General features: G+C 47.5%; 2 protein-coding genes across 2 annotated transcripts in view; one reads left to right on the forward strand and one right to left on the reverse strand.

Moving 5' to 3' along the window:
- The window catches only part of LOC125230214 (5-hydroxytryptamine receptor), a 296357-nt gene that overhangs the window by 95243 nt on the left and 175366 nt on the right, over positions 1-25748 (reverse strand). The gene's annotated exons all lie outside the window — the stretch shown is intronic.
- LOC125230729 lies at positions 17427-22577 on the forward strand. Its single transcript, XM_048135989.1, has one exon. The coding sequence runs from the start codon at positions 17427-17429 to the stop codon at positions 22575-22577; it is 5151 nt and encodes a 1716-aa protein (XP_047991946.1).

Raw genomic sequence — 25748 nt, forward strand, 5'->3', positions numbered from 1 at the left:
TTATAGGTACAAGCTCTTATTCAACTTGCCTTGTTAGTTATGTTAGTTTGAGTCAAAACGTAGAAGCTAAATTTGACCCACTTTCCGGTTTCCAATTGAGCTGAAATTTTGCACACATATGTAAATCAAGTGACAATGCAATATTATGGTATCATGGAGCTAATCTGATGATGGAGCAGAAAGGTGATCATAGGAACTCTGTTATGAAACGTCGTATCCCCATTGAGTCAGGGGTTTTTAGAAATGTCTCGGAGAGCAATAAATATTTTTTTTGCAAAAAAAAACATTATAAATTGGGAGGTGTAATTTTTTATTATCTCTTACATAGCATTTAGAAGAAAAACCGACCAAGAGCGCGTCAGTGTAGGGTTCCGTAGTTTCCGACATTTTACATAATGACAATTTAATAAATACCGTAATTTGGGGTGAAAAGGGTTCCGGGGGTATATAATGTTGTTATATTTCTTGACATATTCCTTCTATTTTCCGCAATCAAAGTAGGAAAATAATATATTATGTTTTTTTATTATTATTATTATTTGTATTTAGGACAACAGCCGTAAATATTCAACTTACATAGGTATTTTTACATAGTCTTAGGCCAATAACAGTTATCTGTTGAGTGAAAAGTATTATACACAATATGTTACTAAAAAAAAATGTGTGAATATTTAAAATTACAGTGAAAATGTGCAAGCCACACATTTTTATTTACAGTTTCATGTCTGTCAAAGTTGACGTCCAAATTTATTGGATTTTTACTCATTTTAATCGTTCATTATCCTTTTGAATGTGTATACACTTCTAAAGTTTATGTATAAATAACAGAAAATCATAAGACATATTTTCATTTTTATAATGGTTTTCATGAAGAAAGCGATGCAACTGTGTTGGGGAATTTTTACGGGATGAATAAATATCCGCGGCCTGAGGGGTGAATGGGATCAGGAATGGGGGAATCGGGTCGCAAAGGGGTGAATAGGTTTACGAAGGGGCTGATTAGGGTCGGAAGAGGGGTGAATTGGGATGTGTGGTCAATGCTTGTCACATTGTATAAAATATATATAACTTACTTAAAGTGGTATTTTTATGAATGACCTCTCTGTATATGGACGCAATTTATACGTCAATGTATTGCTTCGTAGTTAGACTAGATACAAGAAATTAACACTTAGAAATGTTAATCACACTTCTGTCTACCTCCACGTTTCTACTTAAGTCCGCAAAAATCACCCATGGTTGCTATAATATAGACGGATTACTTTAAAATAAAAATCATAAGTATGAAACTATACAACTAGGGAAGAAATAAAATTATTTTATTGAATCATTTTTGATTTGTTCTTTTTCAAGTTTATATAAATAATAAATTTTCAATTCGCTCAAAGGTTGGAAGAGATCCCTTATAGGGATAAGTTCGCCTTTGTACATCATAACTTTACTGTATTTTTATGTCCTAACTTGTCTTATGTACAATAAAGTGTTCACATACATACATACATATATTGAAATAGATATCATACACGAAAGAAAAAACGACAAGGCCCACGGTGGCTGAGCTGGGAATCGAACCCGGGTCTTCAGCTTACGCAGCTAACGTTATTACCACTAGGCCACCAGGCCAGGTTAAAAAAACCGGCCAAATGAGAATCTATTTTCGCACAATTGTTAAACTAAATTATTTTTACTAGCTACCTCCAAAATACCAAATAAAATTGGGCTACATAGTACATCGTTTTCTGAAGATTTTGGGTTCATGGGGTCGGAACGGGTATACCTAACGTAATTTATGGTGAATAGGGCCAAAACCGACTTTTGAACGTCGATAGCAATTTTTTTATATGTGCCATGCTAATTTTTTACACAAAAAATCTTCCGGCAGTGTGAACTTCGGTTTGTCTTTGAAAATATGTCGTTTTATTTAGTAATTTTCGCTCACCCTAACGTTGGAGTGAATAGGGTCGGGAAGGGGGTGAATAGGGAAAAGGGTTGACTCTTTCGGATTGCGAACAAAATATGACCTGTCACGAGCAAATTATATTTATTTTAACAAAAAATAAGGATTTAATATGTTATGAGTGGTCGGTAATGAAATCTACATATATTATGATAACCCTTAACCAACCTTTATAGTTAGATGGTGCTCTGACGCGGTGAATAAGTAAGTATGGTCGTGGGCAGTGCGGATGTCAAAATATAAGCATAGTTTGTTGCTATTTTTCATGTTTAAATAAACTTCTAAACTAACGTAGTGGGTATTAACTATTAAAGTAAAAGGTTCACAGTGAATATTAGGTTGCCAGAAATGTGTTCAGCTATACCATTGTATTGAATTTTGTATCATAAAGTCAAACTGGTATTTACTACTAATGATTTTCTCTGTGGGGTGTCTTTGATCACTTGCATGGGGTAACATTGACCATAATGACACATAGTTAATTATTGTCTGATTTTGTCACAGTACTTGTTGAGGCTGATAATTTGATCGCTTCTTGTGATAAATATTGAAATAATTGCAAATAAAGTTGGATGTCAGTTTATGTTTGATCACATCGTTTTTTTTCTGCGTACATTATTTTATTTATTTATTCCTCATTGCACATAAAAAAATAAGTACAAATGGTGGACATAATACCTTAAGGCATTCTCTACCAGTCAACCACTGGGTTAAAAAGAAACATTTCATACGTGCAGGCATCGTGACAGAAAACAATAATCCTGATATCACTTATTTTGTTACCTTTTTAGATTTTTAGCAGGAAAAGACTAAAAAAGTTGATGGTCCCATTTTTTTTCTTCCTTAGTTACGTTACGTTGACCAATTTTGGAATTTATACTTCTCTAACTCCTACATTTAATGGGTAAAAATACCCACTAAATGTAGAAGCTAGAAAAGTTTAAATTCCCAAATTGGTCAATGTAACCCTAGTTTACGGTAGACACCGTCAACCTATTCTAATAATTCTCTTTTTATTTGAAAGAAAATTCGTTACGATAATATGCATATAAAATATGCAATCTAAGATAAAAAATACTTTTCATATAGTTACAAACTTAGTTCAGATTTTTTTTGTACAACTTTTAAAAATTGTTCTACCTATCAAGTTCAAAATAATTTTCCTAGAAAGTCTTTTTTCTACTCCCGAACTACATATTATTCGTCATTTACAGGGTCGTGCATAGATCTTTAAAACCCTACATAAAAGTCTATTCCCCAAAGCCAGTGTCCGCCGGCTTTCCGCGCATGCGCGCAGTATAGAAAAAATTGAAAACGCATTGTTTGGCTCTGTAACCATGGCAACGCCTTATAATGATACGGCGCGCGTGCGCGGGAAGGCTTTGGGCAGCTGAGCTGACAGTGCAAACCTTTGCGTCAAAATACAGGAAACAGTGTGAATTTCACGAAAGTTATTCAAGAAACCTATTAAAAACTAAGTGCATGGTCGTAAAAAAAGTATTGTATGCAACGGTGTTTAACTGAGTCAAAAAATACTCGTGGCGTCTTAATAACAATTTTCGGCTTCGCCTCAAATTGTTACCCACGCCACTCGTCTTTTTTGATCTCCTTTAAACGCCTGTTGCATAAAATACTATTTAAAGTTCTGCTTTTGAGATTTTTTCATATTTGAGAAAACAGCCCTTATGGCCTGAAATACGGCATACGGCAGTGATATTGACATTGACATATGCTTTTTCGTATTTTGATGGTATTTTGACTGCACTGTATTTTTTGCCATGCTAATTTGAACCTTATCTCTGAGCGATGTTTTTTAATTTTCAGTTACATCACAGATGTGTATGACATGACATCTAGGTATTTAGCCATTTAAAAGAAACTACAAGGGGCTTTACAGACGTAGCGACTGCAACTGGTACAGGGCCCAAGCCATAATTTAAAATTATATTGTGATTTTTATATGTATTTGTGGTTTATTTAATACTAAGTATGAGTTTCAACATTTTCAACTCAAGGAACTGAAATTAAGAGAAGGGACTCGGAAATTGGGTAAGATCAAGAGTCTGATGCAGATGGCGTGATGGATATGCGTCGATATTCCCTGTCTTTCTTTGTGTCTCTGACATGACTGCTGCTAGCTGTACTCTATTCATTAGGTTTTTATTTTATACACATACTTTATTTTTGTAGGTATCAAAATAAATGATAAATTGATAAAAAACCTAACGACCAAAAAGAATAAAGTACCTATCTGTTAGTCTTTAATACACCCCGCATATACGTAATGCACAGCACAGGCCTCCGAAGACCGGCAGGGCAATCATGGTCGCGCGATAAATGGTATAACATAGGGCCGTCCCTATCGCACTTACAAATAGTGTGATAGGGCTGATGTTTTATCATTTATCACGCGACCATAATAATTGTCTGCCTGGAGGTATCGGCCTTTAGCCCTTCACACACATCTTTGAATAATGTTTGCGGGGATAGGCAGGCTGACGATTTTTAATCTAAGTATAGAAAAGTAACGCAAAATGTAGTGCAAAGTAATTTGAAATACACCTAGATAAACAATCAATTGAATAAGGAACGTTATCTACATATTTAGGTAAATTAAATTCACATGAGACATGAACAGAGAAGGAAAGCTAGATGATGCGTATTTTTTCTCTGTCTTCTTGTATGCTACCTTTTTTTACAGTTTTAATTTCTCAAAGGAGGTCAGTAGTTGACTACAAACTCAAAATAACACTCTTGAAAAAAATTAAGGGTCACTGACCTTTCACAGTAAATTGAGGTAGTGTGAGTGAAGGGTGTTTGTGTGTGTAATGGGGTAATTTGACAGATTCTGAAAATTCTCCCTGCTCTACCCCCTCTTAATTATTTAAGTAGTCAACATCGACGATAAATTGATAAAAAGATTTTGTCACCGTTCAGTAATTATGCAGTACCTCATTCAACGAATCTGCCGGCGTATCATGCTTCTAATTTTATCACTTATCCACGTGGATAAGACTTCTGTCACGCTTTGGCAAGTATGTCAGTGTGAGAGTGACAGATGTCTTATCCACGTGGATAAGTGATAAAATTGGAAGCATGGTACGCCGGCTGGGGTTATCTCGACAAATTATCACCATTTTTTTTTTCACTAGAAGACTAAGAAGTCATAAACAGGTTTTCATCATTCTGGTGGATGGCATTTGGTAATATCTAGCAAGAGTTACATATGTATCTACCTGTGCGTTACAGTAACTGCCTCACATGGATAAACTGCTGTAAAATTTGTCTCTCTTGGTACTTCCAAACCAATTTAACCTTCAAACCATCAAGAACAGAGCGTACTCCCATTTCAAAAATAGAAATACACTAGCACCTCTTTATATAAGACCTGACTGCCTATTAGGCGTGCATCGGGGCGGGTCATGCGGCGTGCATGTCAACAAATTGAAGCTAAGAGCGTGCGCAGACAGAGAGCGGTCTGCGTTCTGTCAGAGTTCCGCGTTCTGGTGACCGTTGACCGCTCAAGAGTTCCAACGCACTCAGGCGGCGTTCAAATTCTCGCGTTCTAGTTTCATTTGTGTCTTTGTACATGCAACATGTCATTGAAAAGTTCGTTTTCCTATGAAAAATTATTGCTCAAAAATTCCACCTATTAAATTCTCCTTACAGATGATATTTCTATTCGCATGTCGATGAATAGTTTCATTAATTGAGAAAAAATAAAGGCTGGCTGTAATTTTAGGGCATTGTAATTATTTATTAAGGATAAAATAAACACAGCATTTCGTCGTGTATTATCCGTAGATTCGACCTCAGAAATCCTTCCTTTTTCTAACCAATTCATTATTTTTTCTGTGTTTGCAACCTCAGACATCCCCGCGTTCCGGCGTTCTCTGTCTCGGCGGGAAAAGAACGCTAGAACGCGGCGTTCCGCTTTGACCGCCGCGGGCAGACTGCCCGCTGTGTGCGTTGTTGCTACAGATTCGGTACCCACATTCTAAAGAACGCAGAACTCTGAACGCGGAACGCAGAACTCCAGACCGCTCTCTGTCTGCGCACGCTCTAATACAAGTTGACGCTGCATAGGGCGGACGCACGCTCGCTCGCCCCGCTGCACGCCCCGCCGAACGCTCCGCTCTGAGCGTCCACTCAGGCCTTACACTTAAACATTTTAATAGGCGACTCCGATAATTTCTAAACATCATGTGAATTATACGCTTTATTGTTACCTTTATCATAAAGGTACGGCCCATTTGACAAAATAGCTTTATGCCATACCTCAAAGTCCCAACTAATCGGTTAATTACATTCAAGGGTACATTGAGCAACTATTGTGAACCGCAAACTGAAGGAAATTAATTAAATGCCAGTGTATAGGAACTAGTCACGTTTGAAACGGGACTAAGTAAGGTTCGACCCGTCCAATGAACCTTCAAGGTCATGGCAGTCTTTATAGTATCCTGGTTGAAAATTTAGCACCTATTCTAAATTTCAGCATACCTCGGACACTGACGATCAAATATATGAAAAAGGCGCGTTCCTAGCACACAGTCTAAGCTCGTGTAGGTGAACGCGTACTATGCTACTGTTCGCGTTTTTGACAGGCGGTAACTGTGATGTAACCGAGAGGGGGTGGGCGGCACTTTCAGCGGGGACCGGGAGTGTACTGTACGATTGTACTCTTTATTATACTGTGATTCTAGTTTGAACTTTTTTTATGCGATAGGAGGCAATACATAGAGCAGACATATTGTTGTGATCTCTGCCACCCGCCCATGGACACCCAAAACGCTAGCAGGTTTGGAGGTGGTCTTTTTTGAAGGTTTGAAGGTAACACCGCAGGCGATAGTTCATTTCAGTTTAGCAGTGTGACGCAGGGAGTTTCTGGAGAAGCTGACGATTGAGGAGTGTCAAACAAATATATTTGGAGGCGAAATGTGGTGAAGATGGAAAAATATGGCGTAAGTAAGACGAATCTTGATGATTTTTAGAGGGCATACATACATTGATACAAAGAATAGGTTGATTCCTTTTCAGTAAAAAACTAAATAATTTAAGGCTTTTTTTCCGATTCTACAAAATTCGAAATTTTGATAGGGGATTCAGCAGTAGGTATTGCATTACAACATCAAAGTAGGTTGATTCCTTTTCAGTAAAAAACTAAATAATTTAAGGCTTTTTTTCCGATTCTACAAAATTCGAAATTTTGATAGGGGATTCAGCAGTAGGTATTGCATTACAACATCAATGCTACAAAAGGAGTGACAGTTTGTCACCTGAGATTTTTATGGACCCTGCAGGATACCTAAAGGTACTGTTTGGATTCAGAATACACCAGCATTACTGCTTCACGCAATCGTTAAAATTCTAAAATTACTGTCCATGTCCAGTTTTTTGACATTTAATGTCAATTACTGACATTTAATGTGGAATTACTGTCCATGTCCAGTTTTTTGACATTTAATGTCAAAAAACTGGACATGGACAGTAATTTTAGAATTTTAACGATTGCGTGAAGCAGTAATGCTGGTGTATTCTGAATCCAAACAGTACCTTTAGGTATCCTGCAGGGTCCATAAAAATCTCAGGTGACAAACTGTCACTCCTCGCAAAATTACCAAAACTTCTCCCTTTACGTCTAAAAAATGTTCGCCATTGTACACGTCACAGCAATTTTGGCGTCAATATTTCACATTCAAGACGGCTGTGGCGTGGGAGGTGTAAATCAAGCGTAATGTAAGGGGGGAAGGGGGGATTCATTCGGATGAAGCTGACATTGATGCGGACTCTTTTGTTTTATTAAGCATGTTTTTCTTTTGAATGGGACAATGAATCTGATTAAAGAAGCTTTGCTGCTTGTGCGAAATGCTTCGCTCTTCCACACTTCAGGATTCTGGTTTGACAACTAGTTCTGGTTTTGAACTGGTTATGATACCACTTGGTGATTTCTGTTTTAGAAAATTCTTACGCAGTACTTTACCTTCATGCTGAATGCAGCTTAAGTGGTCTTAGTATACTATTTTTCTGTTCGAACGTAACTTCGTTTAGCACAGCGTCGGGAATACAGATGGAGTTTTTTTTTACGCAGTGCGAGAAGTGGTTCATTATAAATATGTCAGGTCGAAACTTCGGATGGTCATCTGTACTGAAAAACGTCGTACGATGCACGTGCAAAAAGGAAATTCGTAACTCGTTTCGATTTATAACACTCCGGTCGTGTTTTAATTTATCGCTACTCGTTTCGAACTTCCTTTTTTACGCACTTGTATCGTAATGTACTATTTTATGATCTTCGTGTTAATTATTTTAAGTTACATAGCGTGAAAGGATTGCCTTAGGCGTATCTTTAAACACTTATATTTTTATTGGAAGTCAAATAAAAAGTTTGTAAATATTTTTTTTTTTTTTTTTTTTTTTTTTTTTTAGTATAGATAGGTAGACGTTTGACCACGATCACACCTGATGGTAAGTGATGATGCGGTCTACGGTGGAGCACGCTTACCTATGAGATACCTATTTACTCTTGCTTTAAAGAGACCTGGATTGTACTAATAGATATAAATCACTGGCAACATAGTGATACCACACAGAATGAGACTGTGTAGGTATTGCCGAGGCTTTTAAGGTGGAGCCATCCATCTTCCCATGACTAATATGTGTGTCAACAAAACTGTATATTAGGGTGTTTCATATTTGTATGGGAAAAATAAAATTGTGATATTTTTTCTGACTTCGCTCGGCTTTCGGTTCTAGCTTATCTTAAACGCCTATATACCAAATTTTAAGTGATTTGGACGTTGTTTAGAGGTCGCACTGTATGAGCAGTTTGAAAAATGTCGCTAAAAAGTAATGTTACTCAATTTTATTCTCAAATAAAACAATAGAGTAGTTGTAACTTATTTGAAAGAAAAAGTAAACTTATTAAACTTAAAATACAACAGTTGTAACATCCATTCTTGATAAAATAAGTCATCATCATCATTTAGCTTACATGTGTAAGCCGCAACCTTATCTTTTCTTCGCAAGTAGTAACGCATTTTCTGTGATGTTCGACGACTTTCAGCGAGAACCGTTTTGCTCTTCATCTTTGACTGGAGCGTTAATTTTTATTATTAAATATATAGGTATACTTACTCTTCTTTGCAGTATGATAGACTATTGTTAGACTATTGACCAAGTCTGGTGTTAGGGCTACAATAATCGCTAACATCCTGGACATTAAATAGTTCGAAGACAAAAATCAAAAGGATAAGTAGTAGGCGGTCAATATACTTATGTCAAAGAACGATCTTGTTTTCTTCTTTGTCGTCACACTCTTGGCAGAGTGGTCGTGGTCGTCACATCAGGGGTGGTAGCAAGCTTAACAATGCATCGACATTCCTTACGCATTCGTAGAGTGGGCCACTAAGTGCAGCCTTGACTTGGCTGGTCCATCGCATCTGAACCTTGTCCAGGTTACTCTTAGCTTTCTTTTGCAGCACCATATTTCTAGGAAATCTATCTTCTTTTCCCTTGAAGTCCACGTCTCAGCACCGTAAAGAAATATGGGAAAATTGGGAGATACTAATGCCCTGACAAGTCGCATTTTAGTGGCATTACTGGCATTTGTGATGAAGATTCTCCATATTTTGCCGAGCCGGTCCATGGCGGACCTGGTGATATCCAATGTGCCGCTTGATATCATCCACCTATCCTGTTATCAGTGTCCCGAGAGGGCCGAGAGACCACTGCTTCATGCCAAAAACAGGACAAAAAACCAAAAAAACTTGTTCCTTAGAAGGAAGTCGAGCGTCCAAAAAAATACCATAAGGAACCTTGCCTAGAAACTAAATGCCACGTCAACTAGTAATTTTTTTAAAAGAACTTGCTTCAATATAAAAAAAATTCATTAAAATAACTTTTAAACCACCTACTACAAAAAGTTACATAAGTTTTGTTTCTAGCCTTTCCTGCGCCCATACTAACTTCTTCAGACAAAAGTTGCCACAGTGTGCGACCTCTAAATATTGTCCGATTTCCCTGATTTTTGGTATATGGGCTCTGTATAGATTCAGATTCAGATTCAGATTCAGGGGGTAACTCCAGCCAGCAGATCCTGCTGCAAGGACTAGAGAGGGGAGACTACAGGGGGAGGAGATTTTGATACGCAATAGCGCTGTAGGCCCACGTGACTCTGATGATTGAGCCTAAGAGGCAGCGAGTCGTTGGATATGTCTGCGTCACATCTCACCGACTAAGACTCGAACGCAGAATCAGACAGAGTACGTTTGCAAACTGGCTCATTGCACAGCAACCCCTGCTGCCCCGCCGTAGGCCCCCGCAGCCTGTCCAAGACACCAGAGCACCCAGTAGATAGGGTTGGGAGTGTAGGGTTTGCAGTCAGGATAGTAGGAGAGACGGGAAATTTGGAGCCGACCCGAATACAAGGCATCGTAAAGTCAGCGTTGGGTAGATAAATACTATACTTGGTGTGTAATAAATATTAGGTGTGAGGATATGTGACTGCATTTAAAATACACCCTCCCCTTTGTCTCACTTGTCATTTCTTCGTCTCGGATGTATCAGACGGAAGCTGGCTAGCTTCCAGAGGGGCTTCTCCCGTCTTCTTTTACGGTTTCAGAGACAGCTTGATGTCGTTGCACGTTGTAGTTGTGTTATTTCAGCGATAGTGGAGTATATCGGTAGTTTTCTATAACTCCACGGATCCCATGTATATTGTTCTTCTTTGTCTCAATTCTTCCATAAGTAGTCTCTACGCGTGAAGTGTGTAAATATTGGTTGATTACTACATTGCCACTGTTAAGATCACCCACAACACTTTACTTTACGTTAACTAAACAAATGACACTAAAAAATCAAAACATAACTAAGTAATTGATAAATTTGGTAAATATTTCACACTGTAACTGCTTTCACTGTAAGATAAAACTGAGGCTAGCATTCTGAAGATATTGTAGCACAGTTCTCAGTTTTGTTCAACCGGCTGCGCAGCGCATTCTTGATGATGATCTACGAAGAGGGTTGAGTTGAGCACTGTTTAGATAATGAGTTATTTTTTCTGTTGCTTATTCTCGTTGATAGTTTCATTTCATGTCATTCTTTGTGAACTCGATGTATTTCTTATTTCTTGACAGACGACAAACACGTGAGGTTTAGTGCAAACAGTTTGAGTGTCCATAATATGAGCAGACTTGGCGAAGTAATAAGGGCTCCAGTAACGTTGTCCTGTTGTGGGTAAGTGCAGAGTAATGTAATAGTGTTGCTGGTTGTAGACGTCTACGGCGATATGTTCAAACACGTCCGCTGATGGGATAATTAAGAATGAATAACGTTTTAAAGCGCTGATGCAACTATGTATTACCATTTAGGCAAATAAGGGTTTATGTATTTCTTTGGTATCTTCTTGTGACATCTATTTCTTCGAGCTCATAAAAGACCCTCACAATTTTAGGCCCATACTTTCACGGTGCATCCATTCACCACAACACATATAACATTAGATACACAAGTTCACTTAAGGATAGCACAGATAATAACAACAACAAATTATGGTAGTAATAGTCACTTCATCTGTGAACGACGCAGGAGACGTCATTTAAATAAGTTCAAAATTGTAAATTAATTGATAACTTAGCTTAAGTAACTCTGAAAATAAATGGTTGATCTCTGCTTACATTCATTTAAGAGGCGGGCCTCAGGTCGCCTAGGCGGCCTGAGCCCCGACCTAGAATCTTATAAGATTCAAATTAGAATAAGAAAAATCGATTGCATAAGAATAAATAAAACAAATCAGTGTAGTAGTAATAAAGTTTATTAAAATAAAGACAAGTTCTGAAGGGCTAGGGAGAGCGCATGCGCGCGCAGCCTAGGCGCTAGAAGGGTATGCACGCGGGGGGCGCGATCGGCCGGGATTCGGCTATAAAACCGAGCCCCGATCGCGCTCCGATTCCAGCCACTCGGACCTCACTGCTGCTCGGACGCTCCACCCATCTCCAGCACCAGCTCATCCAGCCGTTCTTTCCTGAGAGAAAAACTCGCCGGATCGCGCCCGGCCGTCGCCGGAGGGGAAGCCCGCTGCTCTTCTCGCTGCCCCGCTTGTCGACTTGGCCCCAGACCACCGGTTTAGGTTCCGCTCAAACGGTGTCACCTAGACTAGGTCTGGAAGCTAGGCCCGACCGGCGGCAATGCGTCGCACCAGGCCCGCCTACTAACTCCGACTGAACCCGATGTCGGACGATCGGCCGTTGCCCCCCCCTGCCCCCGCGGGGCGGGTGGGTACTCGGCTCACATCGTTTTCCGATCCACCCGCAGCCGCCGACACGAAGCTCCCGACCCCCCCCGTCCCCGCGGATAGGGTGGGTAGTTCGAAACGAGAGTTTTGTCAACTACCGACGGAAAAATTGCCGAAGGCAGCCGACCTCCCCGCCGCTGCGGAGATGGACGGTAGCCAGTCGGGCGGTTTTACCGTCGTACCCGCCGACAACTACGAAGACGCCAACAGCTCCGCCGAGCCTGTCGAGGATGAGATGACAACGTTCATCAACAACCTTGCAACCGCCACCGACGAAATCACCGCCGCGGCCCTTGCCAGCCGCCCGCTCTCGCCGATCCCCGGAGAGGCCTCGCCCAGCGAACTACTGGCTCACTCACGAGAGCTAGTAACGAAACTGGCGGAGGCGGGGTACCTGCCCCATCCATTTTTTAAATGGATGGGCGCGTACCTAAGGCTTCAGGCATACTCTCTAGGGGAGTCAACGGAGCTGAAGCCCGAAGACGAGCCGCTACGCCGCATCCTCGACGAGCTCCAGGCGCGGGACTACTTCTCGTCCCCACCAGGGAAGAGGAAGCTGCACGGCAGCCCCACAGCCAAGCAGGACCAGAAGAGGACCTGCACAAATATCTCGCCGCCGACTGACCCGCGTCTCCGCGCACGCCAAGGAGCCGCCCAGCAGCCCACACCGCCACCTACAGCAGCCCCCAGTACCAGCTACGCTTCAGCCGCAGCCCTCCCTTCGCCCCCGGCTCCCCGACGTCCGCCAGGCCCGTCGAAAGCAAGGCTGCAAAATACCTTAAAAAAAAAGATGAAACCAAAAAAAAAAACACAGCAACCAAAAAAAATAATAAACACACTGTCAAAAAGAGCAATGACAGCACGCAGCCTTGCATCGACGACGATACGGAGGGTAGCAGAGCACTTAAAAAACTCAAATACCCACCCATCGTCGCCGACGTTCTTCCAAACTGGCCGACGGTCCTGGCGAACATCGCCGCGGAATTGGGAGAATCAGCAAACGCGAAGCCGAAGGGAGAAGGGGTGATCTTCACTCCACACTCCGACGACGAGTACCGACTCATCATCCGGCATCTAACGAAGCTGGAGAATGAGTCGGTCGCTGCCATCAATGCTGCGAAAAAAGAGGGGAAAGCCTCTGACGTCATCAAGCCGCTTTTCAACGTCTACGGGCTGGAGGAGGAGAAGCGGTTCAAAGTGGCCATCAGAGGCCTCCCAGTGAAGACGCCGGTAGAAACACTAAGCGCTGCCCTGGAGAAGCTCGGATATCCCGTGGAGTACGCGAAGCAGATAAACGCCAGGGCGGGGCGCCCGGGCTGCATCTACTTCGTGCAGCTCAAGGGCCCCGCCAAGGAACACGAGAGCATCTACGGAGTTAACGAGCTTCTCCACATCCAGGGGATCAAGGTGGAGGCATGGAGGGGGAAGAAGGGGCCCCCTCAGTGCCACAACTGCCAAGGCTTTGGCCACTCCTCACATGGCTGCCATCGAGAACTCGCCTGCGTCCGCTGCGCCGAGCCCCATCTGGCGAACCAATGCACCAGACCCCGCGACCAGAAGGCAACCTGCAAAAACTGCGGGGGCCCACACCCAGGCAACCACCGAAACTGCCCAGCCTACAAAAAGGCCTTCAGGATGTGGAAGGCCGGGAAGACTGCCCTCCTGGCCCCTCTACGCCCGGGCCCCGCCACCAGAGCTTCGGTTCCTACCACCACAGTGGAAGAAACAGCACCATCCTCATTGATGGCCCCAGCCAACCCCCCCGCCCAAAGGGGGGCACCAGCAGCACAACCAACAGCAGCTGCCACAAAACAGAAAAAGAAAAAAAAGAAGAAGAAGACTTCACCGACTGAAGCCCCCACTGCCAAGCCAGGCCCAGCCCAGCAGGCCAAGCAAACCCCTGCACTGGCCACCACCACCTCACCGCCTACCGCCATGCCCGAGCTCGCCGCAATAGTGGCTCAGCTCGCGAAAGTGGCACAGGCGCTCACAGACGCCCTCGCCAACTCCAAATCGCCATAATTACGCACCTACGCGTGATACATTGGAACGCGCACGGGCTAAAGTCCAAGATAGGACTTTTACGCCATTTCGTCTCGGCGCAGAACGTGGACGTAATGCTGCTGAGCGAAACCTTCCTGCGCGCTGACGCCCCTCTGAAGATCCCAGGCTACGCCGTATACCGAAAGGAGGAGGAGACACAGAACGGCCAAGCGTACCGGGGACTGGCAGTACTAGTACGGAGATCCATCATCCACCAGCCGGTGGAATTCCAGCCCCTCGACTCCCTTTACGCCCTGGGAGTCGACATCAGAGTCACGGGCCACGATCTTCGACTGTACGCTATCTACAGACCAGGTGGCCCTCCGCGCCACCTCCAACGAGACCTGCTGAAGCTTCTAAGTCCCCCAATGCCGATCCTCCTGGCGGGGGACTGGAACGCCAAGCACACGGCATGGCACGCGTCGAGGCAGTGCTCCGCTGGCCGTGTCATCTACAATGCAGCAGTGGACCACAACTTCGAGGTGTCTGGACCCGAAGAACCGTCACACTACGACGCGCACGGGGCCGACATCATAGACTTTGCGGTCTACAAGGACATCACGGCCACCATCCGTCAAGAGGCCCTCCCTGACCTGCCTTCGGACCACCGCCCGATCCTGCTAACACTGGAGGACCTCCCCATCAAAATCAGCTCACGACCAAGACGCCGCATCTGCTGGGAGACCTACGTCCAAGCCCTGGAGGGGAAACCCCAGACCATGGCAGTCTCCTCAGCAGAAGAAGTGGAAACCGCAACCATAGCAATCACCACCGGCATCCAGGACGCACTTAACACCGCAGCGCACACCACCCGGCGAAGCAGGAGAATATCTCCCCTACCTCAAAGGGTGCTGGACCTCATCAAGCGCAAACACGTCCTGAGAAGAAGATGGCAGGTGACCAGATGCCCTACACTCAAAGCCGAACTGAACGCCCTGGTGAAGAGAGTTCAGAACGAGCTAAGCGACCACGCAGCAACGAGCTGGGAAGATCACATTGCGTCCATAGACGGTGATGTTCCCTCCATTCACCGTCTATGCCGTCAACTCGGCGCGACGCAAGACCCGATCCGCCCACTCAAGGACTCCCAAGGGCACCTAAAATACAAGGCCGAAGATAGGGCGGAAATCTTCGCCGAATGCCTAAGCCGCCAGTTCCAGCCTAACCCAGCAAGCAACCACCAACACGTCGCAGAGGTCAACGAACACTTGGAGAGATACTTCCAGCAGCCGCTGGCAGCAGAAGACAACCCGGTCTTCTTCACCCCCGGCCAAGTGCAGCGAGCTCTCCACCGCTGCAACCCCAAGAAAGCCCCGGGCCCCGACGAGATCCCAAACACGGCGCTCAGAAAACTGCCGCAACACACAGTTGTGGCGGTGACGCGCCTGTTTAACGGGATCATGCGCTCGGGCCACTTCCCGACCCCGTGGAAACTTGGTCGGGTCATAATGCTCCCAAAACCTGGAAAGGAAAGAGGAAGACCGGAGAGCTATCGTCCGATCACCCTGCTGAGCACCCTCTCCAAAGTGTTCGAGAGACTCTTACTGGGAAAACTCCAGCCCTACGTAGAGCCTCGCCCAGAACAATTCGGCTTCCGGGAAGGGCACTCCACGACGCTTCAGCTGACCAGGGTCATTCACACAATGACTCACGCCATGAACAAGAAGGAGTTCACCGCAGCCGTATGCCTCGATATGGAGAAGGCCTTCGACAGAGTGTGGCACGAGGGACTTACCTACAAGCTGTCGAAGACCGAAGCACCCAGGCGAATTGTCAAGGTGGTGGCCTCCTTCTTGACAAACCGCCGCTTTCAAGTAGCGGTGGAGGACGCTATCTCGGAGGAGCACCCGATCCACGCGGGAGTTCCGCAGGGCAGCGTACTGTCACCGACCTGCTACGCCCTCTACACCGATGACCTGCCAGTCGAGCCAGGAGTCATGCTGGGCCTCTATGCTGACGACGCGGCACTCTTTGCCACGTCCATGAACCCGAAGCAAGCGGCCAAGAAGATCCAGAGGTCCCTCGACGCACTGCCCGACTGGCTATCCAGGTGGAGGTTGTCGATCAACGTGGGAAAGACCCAGGCACTACTAACTGGAAACTCCAACAATCCGCCACCACGTCTCCGACTCAATGGAGAAAACATAGCATGGGCGCCGAAGATAAAATATCTGGGAGTTAGCATCGACCGGCGCCTATCTATGAAGCCCCACATAGACGAAATCATCAGCCGAGCAAAGACAGCCAGAGCCAAGTTGAAGCCCATATTTCTAAGCAAACTCCCCCGCCGCACGAAGCTGGGGATAGCTAAGACCTACATACGGTCCCGCCTGACGTACGCAGCGCCTGCCTGGTACGCACTAGTATCAGACTCCCAGAAGAAGCGTCTGCGTGCGCAGGAGAATGTGACCCTGCGCCTGATTGTGAAAGCTCCCCGCTACGTGCGGAACGTAGACATCATCCGGGGAGTGAAATGGCAAAACCTGGATGCCTTTATCAGCAGCATGTCCAAGAAGATGTTCGCGAGAGCTGACACATCCCGGCACCCACACCTACAAGGGATCGCGCCCCTACACGCTCGCCCGCCGGAATTCCAGTACCGCTGCCGGCAGCGCCCACTCCCCAGGAGCCTGGTGCTGCCGGAAGAAGAGTACCAGCCATAGTAGGAGAAGAAGAAATGCAACAAATAACCATGACAGGCCACCCATGGCCTGACAAGGTTAACGCCACCTGAGTCCTTTTCAAGGACAACGAAAAGACCCGCCCACTGTCGTGGGCGGCGGAAGATCCCGCCAAATATCCAAATCCAAGGATGGGAAGGCCACCGATGACCTAGAAAAGGCACATCGATGAAGACTCGTTCGTTCGCGCTCCGGCGTCAGTTTGTTCGAGCCGCGCCAGAAGAAGCAACCCTCCCGAGCCCTCCGGAACTAGAAGAAAGGAAGCAGTGTGTTATTGCCCGTCCTGCTCGCACCCCTATGACCCGATCAGCTGATCGGCGAAAACAGCTGATCGCCTTTCGATACCTACAGTCCACATATCTACGTACGATCTCATTCGTATCTAGGGCCGAACACTCACATTGTTTGGTCCTTAGCGAAGCCGGATCTCTGAAGCAAGAAGAAAAAGGGCAGGATGGCAATAACTAGAAGCAGAAACGGAGCTCGGGAGGAATCATCTGGCAGCGGCGGCACTAATACGAACACCGATAATACGTCCGCTACCGCTGGGACGTCCGCGACGGACGGCACTACCGCGACGGACGGCACTACCGCCACGTCCGACACCGACGCCACGGGCACCACGACTGGCACGGGAACCACGGCGGACACAGAAGCAACGACGGAATCAGGAGCAACCACGGAGGGTACAAGCGCGGCCCAAGAAGAGGTCACGCCCGAGGATGCCGCCGTCGCCGCCACGCCCGCCGACACCTCTGGTATCAGAGCCACGCCCGCCGCCAGCACCATAGCCACGATCGTCGAAAAACAGCTGATGCCTCCACCGCTCGGCACGAAGAGGTGCGCTAAGCCCGCTCGGTCACACCGATCCAAGGCCTCCAGCAAGAGGCTCCTCGCGGAGCTAGAGGCCAAGGAGAAGTTAGCCGAGCTGGAGCTCAAGCGCATCGAAGCCCAAGCTACGCTGGCAAAAATCAGAGAAGAAAGAAGAAACCTCTCCTCGTCGGGTGAAGACTCCGAACAAGAAGAGGAAGACCTCGGCCCCCAGAGATTAGCCGATTGGTTCGACCGCCCGATTCAAGACGCGGTCGAACACCACGCCGCGCGCCCCCCTGCGCACCGCGCGCGGCACCACAAGCAGACAATGGATGTGACGTCACTCGCAGCAGCCCTGACCGACGCCCTACAAGCGAACAGATCGAACAGGAAGTACCTGCCAGACCTGCCGTCGTTCAGTGGACAGTGCGCGGAGTGGTTACAGTTCAAAGCCGCTTACAACGAGTCGGCGCCTAGTTTCGCGAACAGTGAAAACGTCGCTCGCATAAGAAAGAGCCTCAAAGGCGCCGCCCTAGAAGCCGTCAGTGCACTCCTCATCAGCCAGCCGCGTCCAGACGATATCATCAAGGCCCTGGAACGCCGCTACGGGAGGCCCGACGCACTACTCCTGAACGAGATGGAGAGAATAAAGGCCTTGCCACGACTAGCCGAGAGCCCGCGCGACCTGTGCACGTTCGCCGGACGTATCGCCAACGCCGTGACAACGATCGAGATATTGAAGAAGCCTCAGTATCTTCACAACCCCGAGTTACTGAGGTCTATAGTGGAAAAGTTAACGCCCATATTAAAAAGTAAGTGGTACGACTACGCCGCGAGTGATGAAGACACGCCGGAACTTAAGAAGATAGCCGACTTCCTCAACAACGAAGCTGACAAGTGCACGCCCTATGCCCCGCCCGAGACCATAGCGGAGCCCAAGGAAGCACGAGCCACGAAAAAGAAGCCCGAGCGTACCTGCGTAGCCGTCGCCGAAGTGAAGAAAACAAAAGAAGAAAAGTTACCCTGTCCAGTGTGTGACCAGTCCGCCCATCAACTGCCGACGTGCCCGCAATTCACTAAGCTGGGCACGAACGAGCGGTGGGAAATAGCGAAGAAGCACAATATGTGCTATCGGTGCCTCGTCAGCAAACATCGCCGCTTCGTCTGCCGAGCCAAGCCCTGCGGTCATCAAGGCTGCGCTATGCGTCACCACAAGCTGCTTCACCACGAGAAGGCCCCGACAGACACCGTCGCCGCCTCGAACGAGCCGACGCAGCCCCGTAAGTCCGACGAGGTCGTGGCCATAGCCGTCAAGCAAGCCGTACACGCCGCGACCCGGGCGAGCCGCGCCTACCTCAGGATGGCGCCAGTACTACTCCGGGGGCCGCACTCGGAAGTGGCTACGTTCGCGCTCCTAGACGAAGGCAGTACAGTGACTATCATCGACTCTGCGATCGCCGCCGCCCTCAACCTTGACGGGCCCACCGAACCTATGTGGGTCCAAGGCGTGGGCGGGAACGAGATGGCGTACGAGAAGAGCAAGAGAGTGGATGTCCGCATACGCAACAAACACGGAGGGGACGAGCAGCTAGTGACGAACGCGCATACAGTCGGGCGCCTTGACTTCACCACTCAAACGATCAGCGAGCGAGAGATAGACGACTGTGAACATCTGCGGGACATCAAGCACCTGTTGACATATGAAGACGCTACACCGGGAATACTGCTCGGACAAGACAACTGGGAACTCGTTGTGTCGCGCAAGTTGAAAAAAGGACGGCGCGATCAGCCAGTAGCATCTAAAACGCTACTAGGTTGGGTACTACACGGTTGTCGCCACTCACAAGCGATACCCGTAGCCCACTGCTGCGCACACCTTACGCGCATACAGCCCGGCGGGAACATCGAGAACGAGATGAAGAACTTCTTTGCGCTCGAATCACTCTCGATCGAGCCGAGGAAGCCCCGTAGTGATCCCGAACAGCAAGCCTTGAAAACGCTAGAAGAGAAAAGCCGACGCCTCCCCGACGGGCGCTTCGAGACCGGCCTGCTGTGGCGACAGGAAGACATCAACATACCTGACAACCGCGCCGACGCCCTCAAACGCCTACACACACTAGAGAAGAAGCTGGATCGCGACGCGGACTTGAAGAAGCAGTACACCGAACGAGTTGACAACCTGCTTGTGTCCGCCTACGCCGAGCTCGCGCCGACACCGAGCAGCGGGAAAACCTGGTACCTGCCCCACTTCGCAGTGCGCAACCCGGAGAAGCCGAAGATAAGGTTAGTCCACGACGCCGCGGCCACCTCACACGGCCGCAGCCTCAACGACATGCTTCTCGCGGGCCCCGATCTCCTGCAGTCGCTGCCCGGCGTTATCATGCGCTTCCGTCAATACGGCGTGGCGGTATCAGCGGACATAAAGGAAATGTTTATGCAAATAAAAATAAGAGAAGAGGACCGCGACGCGCTGCGCTTCCTGTGGCGAGGCGATCGACGCGAAGGCGGCCCGACAGAATATCGCATGACATCAGTCATCTTCGGCGCCTCTTCATCCCCCTGCACGGCGCTGTATATAAAGAATAGGAACGCACGCGAGCACGCGGCCCGCCACCCAGAGGCCGCGCGGGCGATCGAGCGAAATCATTATATGGATGACTACCTGCAGAGCTTCCCCAGCATAGAAGAGGCGAAGAGAGTGTCGAGCGAAGTGAACCACGTGCACAAGAAAGCTCGCTTCGAGCTGCGCGGCTGGGCTACGAACGAACCCGAGGTCATCGGCAAGAAAGAGCGAGAGGGCGTCACCGTCTCCATCGGCGGGAGCGAGATAGAGAAAACACTCGGCCTACTGTGGGACACGCGAGAGGATAGCATTCGTTTCAAACTCAATACGAGACGAGCGCCGCCAGAAGTGATCAAAGGTCAACGCCCCCCTACGAAAAGAGAGGCCCTCAGCATCATCATGTCAATATTCGACCCGCTGGGCCTCATCTCGCCAGTGACGACGCCCGCGAAGAGGATCATGCAAGACACGTGGCGCTACACTACGGCCTGGGACGAAGAAATACCAGAAGAGCTGCGTGAACGCTGGGGAAATTGGCTGCAACATCTGCGCGACCTGGGTGACCTATCGATACCTAGATGCTACGATACCGCGCCCGCGCCCAAGTACGAGCTACATACCTTCGTCGATGCGAGTGAAGAAGCCTACGCCGCCGCTGTGTACTGGCGCATGACCCGAGCTGACGGCACAACGAGGGTCGCTCTAGCCGCCGCCAAGAGCAGAGTCACGCCCACGCGCCTCGTCTCGATACCCAGACTTGAGCTCCAAGCGGCCGTCCTGGGCGTGCGACTCGCCGAGGCCGTCGGGAACGAGCACGACTTCGAGATCGACAGTAGAACATACTGGAGTGACGCGCGCACGGCCCTAGCATGGATACGCTCAGAACCCCGCACTTACAAGTCATTCGTCGCGCACCGCCTGGCAGAAATCGAAGATTACACGAAAAAAGACGAATGGCGATGGGTACCGTCAGCACACAACGTGGCCGACGACGCGACACGCGCCGCGCCGAGCGACTTCGACACCCGACACAGATGGTTCACCGGGCCGGCCTTCCTATACGAACCGGAGGAGGCCTGGCCGCAAGAAAACAAGATGAAAATCGAGCCAACAGGGGAAGAAAAAGAAGTCTGCTGCTCCGTCGCGACGCCGAGAAAAAGCCGCGCGGCCGTGCCCGCCATCGAAAACTTCTCGAAGTGGACAAGCCTATTACGCACGGCCGCACGGGTGCTGCAGTTCATCGACCTCTTGCGCGAACGACAAAAAAGTCGCGCTTCACTCGCGACACAGTGCATCGCCGCGGCGCGAAGGAAAAGGACGCGCGCAAACAAGGACGGCGACAGCACCTGGGGAAAACGAGACAAGCGCGCTCCCGTCGTACCCAAGACGGTCGAGAATAGCCGGAGGAGAAAATACATAATACTAGAAGCCAGATACCTACTCGCGGCCGAGAAGGTACTCGTGCGAACCTCGCAGGAAGATAGCTATGCAAGAGAGAGAAAGCGCATAGCCGAGGGCCTCGCGCCGAACAAGGACGACCGGCTAGCCAAGCTGAGCGTGTATTTCGACGAAGACGACATCATACGACAACGCGGCAGAATAGCGGCCGCCGACGACATAAGCGAAGACGCCGTGCACCCCATAGTGCTGTGTGGTAAACATCACTACACATATCTATATGTTTCCCACGTGCACGAACGGCTACACCACGGGGGCACCGAAACCGTCGTCAACGAGCTTCGCCAACGTGTATACATACCGAAGATAAGACCTGCGGTGAAAAAGGTGATCGCGCGCTGCCCCGAGTGTCGACTACGCAAGGCAAAGCCCGCCGGCCCGCCTACAGGGGACCTACCTGCCGCCCGGCTGGGGCATCACCTGAGGCCCTTCACATACACGGGGCTTGACTACTTCGGCCCGCTTGAAGTGACCGTCGGCCGACACCGAGAGAAGAGATATGTCGCGCTGTTTACCTGTATGACGTCAAGAGCCATACATCTAGAGGTGGCCGCCTCACTAACCACCGACTCGGCCATCAACGCGCTGCGCCGGTTCATCGCTCGCCGCGGCTGCCCCACGGAGCTGTGGAGCGACAACGGGACCGCTTTCAAGGGAGCGAACCGCGAGCTGACGGAGGCCATGAGAGAGGCCGCCCACGCTCGCCGCATCAACTGGCGTTTCCTACCCCCTCCTCACCCTTCATGGCCGGTGTGTGGGAGAGAATGGTGAGATCAGTAAAGGAAGCCCTGAAGACCACGCTGCACGAGCGATGCCCGAGCGATGAGACACTACACACCCTGATGGCGGAGGTCGAGGCTACAGTCAACTCGCGACCCTTGACCTATGTCGCGACCGACCCAGAGGACCCGCCCGCGCTCACTCCGAACGTGATCCTGCTCGGGCCAGACTGCCACTCCCCAGCCCCGGGAGACTTCAAGGACAGCGATGAGAGCGCGCGGCAACACTGGAGGCGCGCCCAATACCTGGCCGACACCTTCTGGCGCCGATGGGTGCGCGAGTACGCCCTCTACTTCAACACCGGCGGGAGCCCCGCGGCGAGGGCGTCGAACCAGCCGTCGGCGACGTCGTCATAGTGTGCGATAACAACCTCCCACGCAACACATGGCCGCGAGGGAGAGTGACGCAGACGTATCCAGGCAAGGACGGGGTAGTACGAGTCGTCGACGTCACCACGAGCCGCGGTCACGTCCTGCGCCGGCCCACCAAGAAGATCGTCGTTCTACCAGTAGGATCGCACGGCGACGGCGGGAGAAATGTGAACGACGCAGGAGACGTCATTTAAATAAGTTCAAAATTGTAAATTAATTGATAACTTAGCTTAAGTAACTCTGAAAATAAATGGTTGATCTCTGCTTACATTCATTTAAGAGGCGGGCCTCAGGTCGCCTAGGCGGCCTGAGCCCCGACCTAGAATCTTATAAGATTCAAATTAGAATAAGAAAAATCGATTGCATAAGAATAAATAAAACAAATCAGTGTAGTAGTAATAAAGTTTATTAAAATAAAGACAAGTTCTGAAGGGCTAGGGAGAGCGCATGCGCGCGCAGCCTAGGCGCTAGAAGGGTATGCACGCGGGGGGCGCGATCGGCCGGGATTCGGCTATAAAACCGAGCCCCGATCGCGCTCCGGCGTCAGTTTGTTCGAGCCGCGCCAGAAGAAGCAACCCTCCCGAGCCCTCCGGAACTAGAAGAAAGGAAGCAGTGTGTTATTGCCCGTCCTGCTCGCACCCCTATGACCCGATCAGCTGATCGGCGAAAACAGCTGATCGCCTTTCGATACCTACAGTCCACATATCTACGTACGATCTCATTCGTATCTAGGGCCGAACACTCACATCATCATCTACACTCGAAATCACTTAATAAGTACTATACTTCTGTTAGTACCTACTATTTTGACTACCACAAGTACCACAACACTAGATCGCGCCCGTATGTATTCATGTAGGTACCTAAAACTGAGACAATAAAAATATAGTTTAATATAGTTGGCCGGTTTAGTCTGGTCTGGTAATAAAAGCGATTGTTATTTTTTTCTCTAGTAGGTAGCGTGGGTTCGAATGCCAGATGGGGCCTATTGTCTTAGTTATAAATTTGCGTCAGGAATTTGGAAAGACATTTGGATGAAAAGATTTAATGGGGTTTGCAGTTATACTATGGTCGGGCGGCCGGCCGTTAAACAACCCTATATCAATAGAGTATTGCATAATTTATATCCTTTTTGACCGTGTTTGGCAGAATAGCGGTGACTGGAGGCCAGATGTGTGCGTCTTTACAAGGAAATTGTCTTGGTTTTTTTAAGAAAGTAATTTATCCTTTTCTTTAATGGGAAGTTATTGGCTTGGTTTATGGTTTGGAAGTGCAATGTGTTATGTTGTAAAAGTTGCCCAGATAGTTCAAGAAAACAGCCCGTGTTTTTTTTCCTTTTTTGAGTCTCAGATACTTGTTTGTATTTCCAGCTGTTGAGTAAGTACCTAAGGTGCTATTATGTAAAGCTAAGTAAAGTGAAGTTAGTATCCACAATATTATAGGTATGTTTTCCAAACTAAGATATTTCGTTACAGTTCTTAGTTAAAACGGTACCAAAGGTATGATATAAAGTGTTATACAGCGCAAAAGCAATGGTAATTTTAATGCTGACAACCTGGTCAAATAGACATCGCTATCGGTTTTATTGAGACCAGCATTACAAGCCTTCTTAAATCAACTTTCCTGTCTAGTGCAGAACCGTAGCGCTAGTTCTAGAATATGAACTATGCGGCCCATGGAAATTGCGTAGTGGAAATTTTAGCTAATATAGTTTAATTGAGGTACCTGGACTATGTGACCTGTCTTACCTACCTAGTTACTAAAATAGTCAGGTATAATTTTATGGTAACGTCACGGCTATCGCTCAACGGTTCTGCGAGTCAATGTTAACTTTTGTTCTCGATTCATTAATTTAAAACTGATCAAATAAGGCGTTACTTAATGTAACTTAAGATTAGATTCAATAGGACTATAAGATTAGCTTAAATATAACTGAAATTGGTCACGTGACTGGCTCTTTCAGGCTAGTGACAAATAACCTTATCTTAAGTCGATGTTAGATTATAGATTTGAAATCAAAGTTAGGTAGGTGTAATAATAATAAGTTACTTAAAATGATAGCGTGTACAAATGATAGGTATACATTATTGAATGTTTCGCTTGGTTATTCTTAAAATGTAAATTTAGTATTAAGTATATATGTTTAGTACAGTTACATGATATTTGTATCCGATTTACATTTTGTTACCTCGCCTAGAAACAAATAAATAATTACCATTAGATCGAACTATGTGGAATACAAGCATACTATGTGTTGTGCTTATTAAATAGTAAATAAATAGTCGCGTTATATAAATTAGGCACAATGTGTATAATTAGCTAAACTGGGCGTATAATTGTAATCAGCTGATATCCCTTTCGTTGAGGCTTAACAACTTGGTCAAGCTAAATCTAGTTAAATAGGCACCTAAACCTAGGAGCACCGGTGTTAGCGCTAAGTAAGACAACAGAGATGGAACGAGCTCACCAATTTGGTCGCAATGAAGGTGTAGTTAGCATCAGCCGCTGCTTCTCGACGTTGGGTAGTAGGCGCCGGGCCCAGGTTGGGTATGGGCGGCGCGACGACGAGAGCCACCGGCACTTGGCTTGATTCGCTACTAAGTACTCCTAAGTATAATAGGTATTTAATCTAACACTGTCTCTAAAAATTGAGCAACTGTCACTGTAAGTATGTAAACACACTGCACACGCTTGTGGTGCGGGAAGAAGCTCGTAACTCGTACTGCGGATTGTCTGTTTGGATGCTACTGGGTGTTTTTGGTCTCGCACTGTCTCTATAAATTGAGTAAAT

This window comes from Leguminivora glycinivorella, chromosome 10 (genome assembly GCF_023078275.1).
Source record: "Leguminivora glycinivorella isolate SPB_JAAS2020 chromosome 10, LegGlyc_1.1, whole genome shotgun sequence".
Lineage (NCBI taxonomy): Eukaryota > Metazoa > Arthropoda > Insecta > Lepidoptera > Tortricidae > Leguminivora > Leguminivora glycinivorella.

Excerpts from the sequence above, each read along its gene's own strand:
- LOC125230729 (XM_048135989.1), top strand. The coding sequence starts at position 17,427 with ATGGCAATAACTAGAAGCAGAAACGGAGCTCGGGAGGAATCATCTGGC.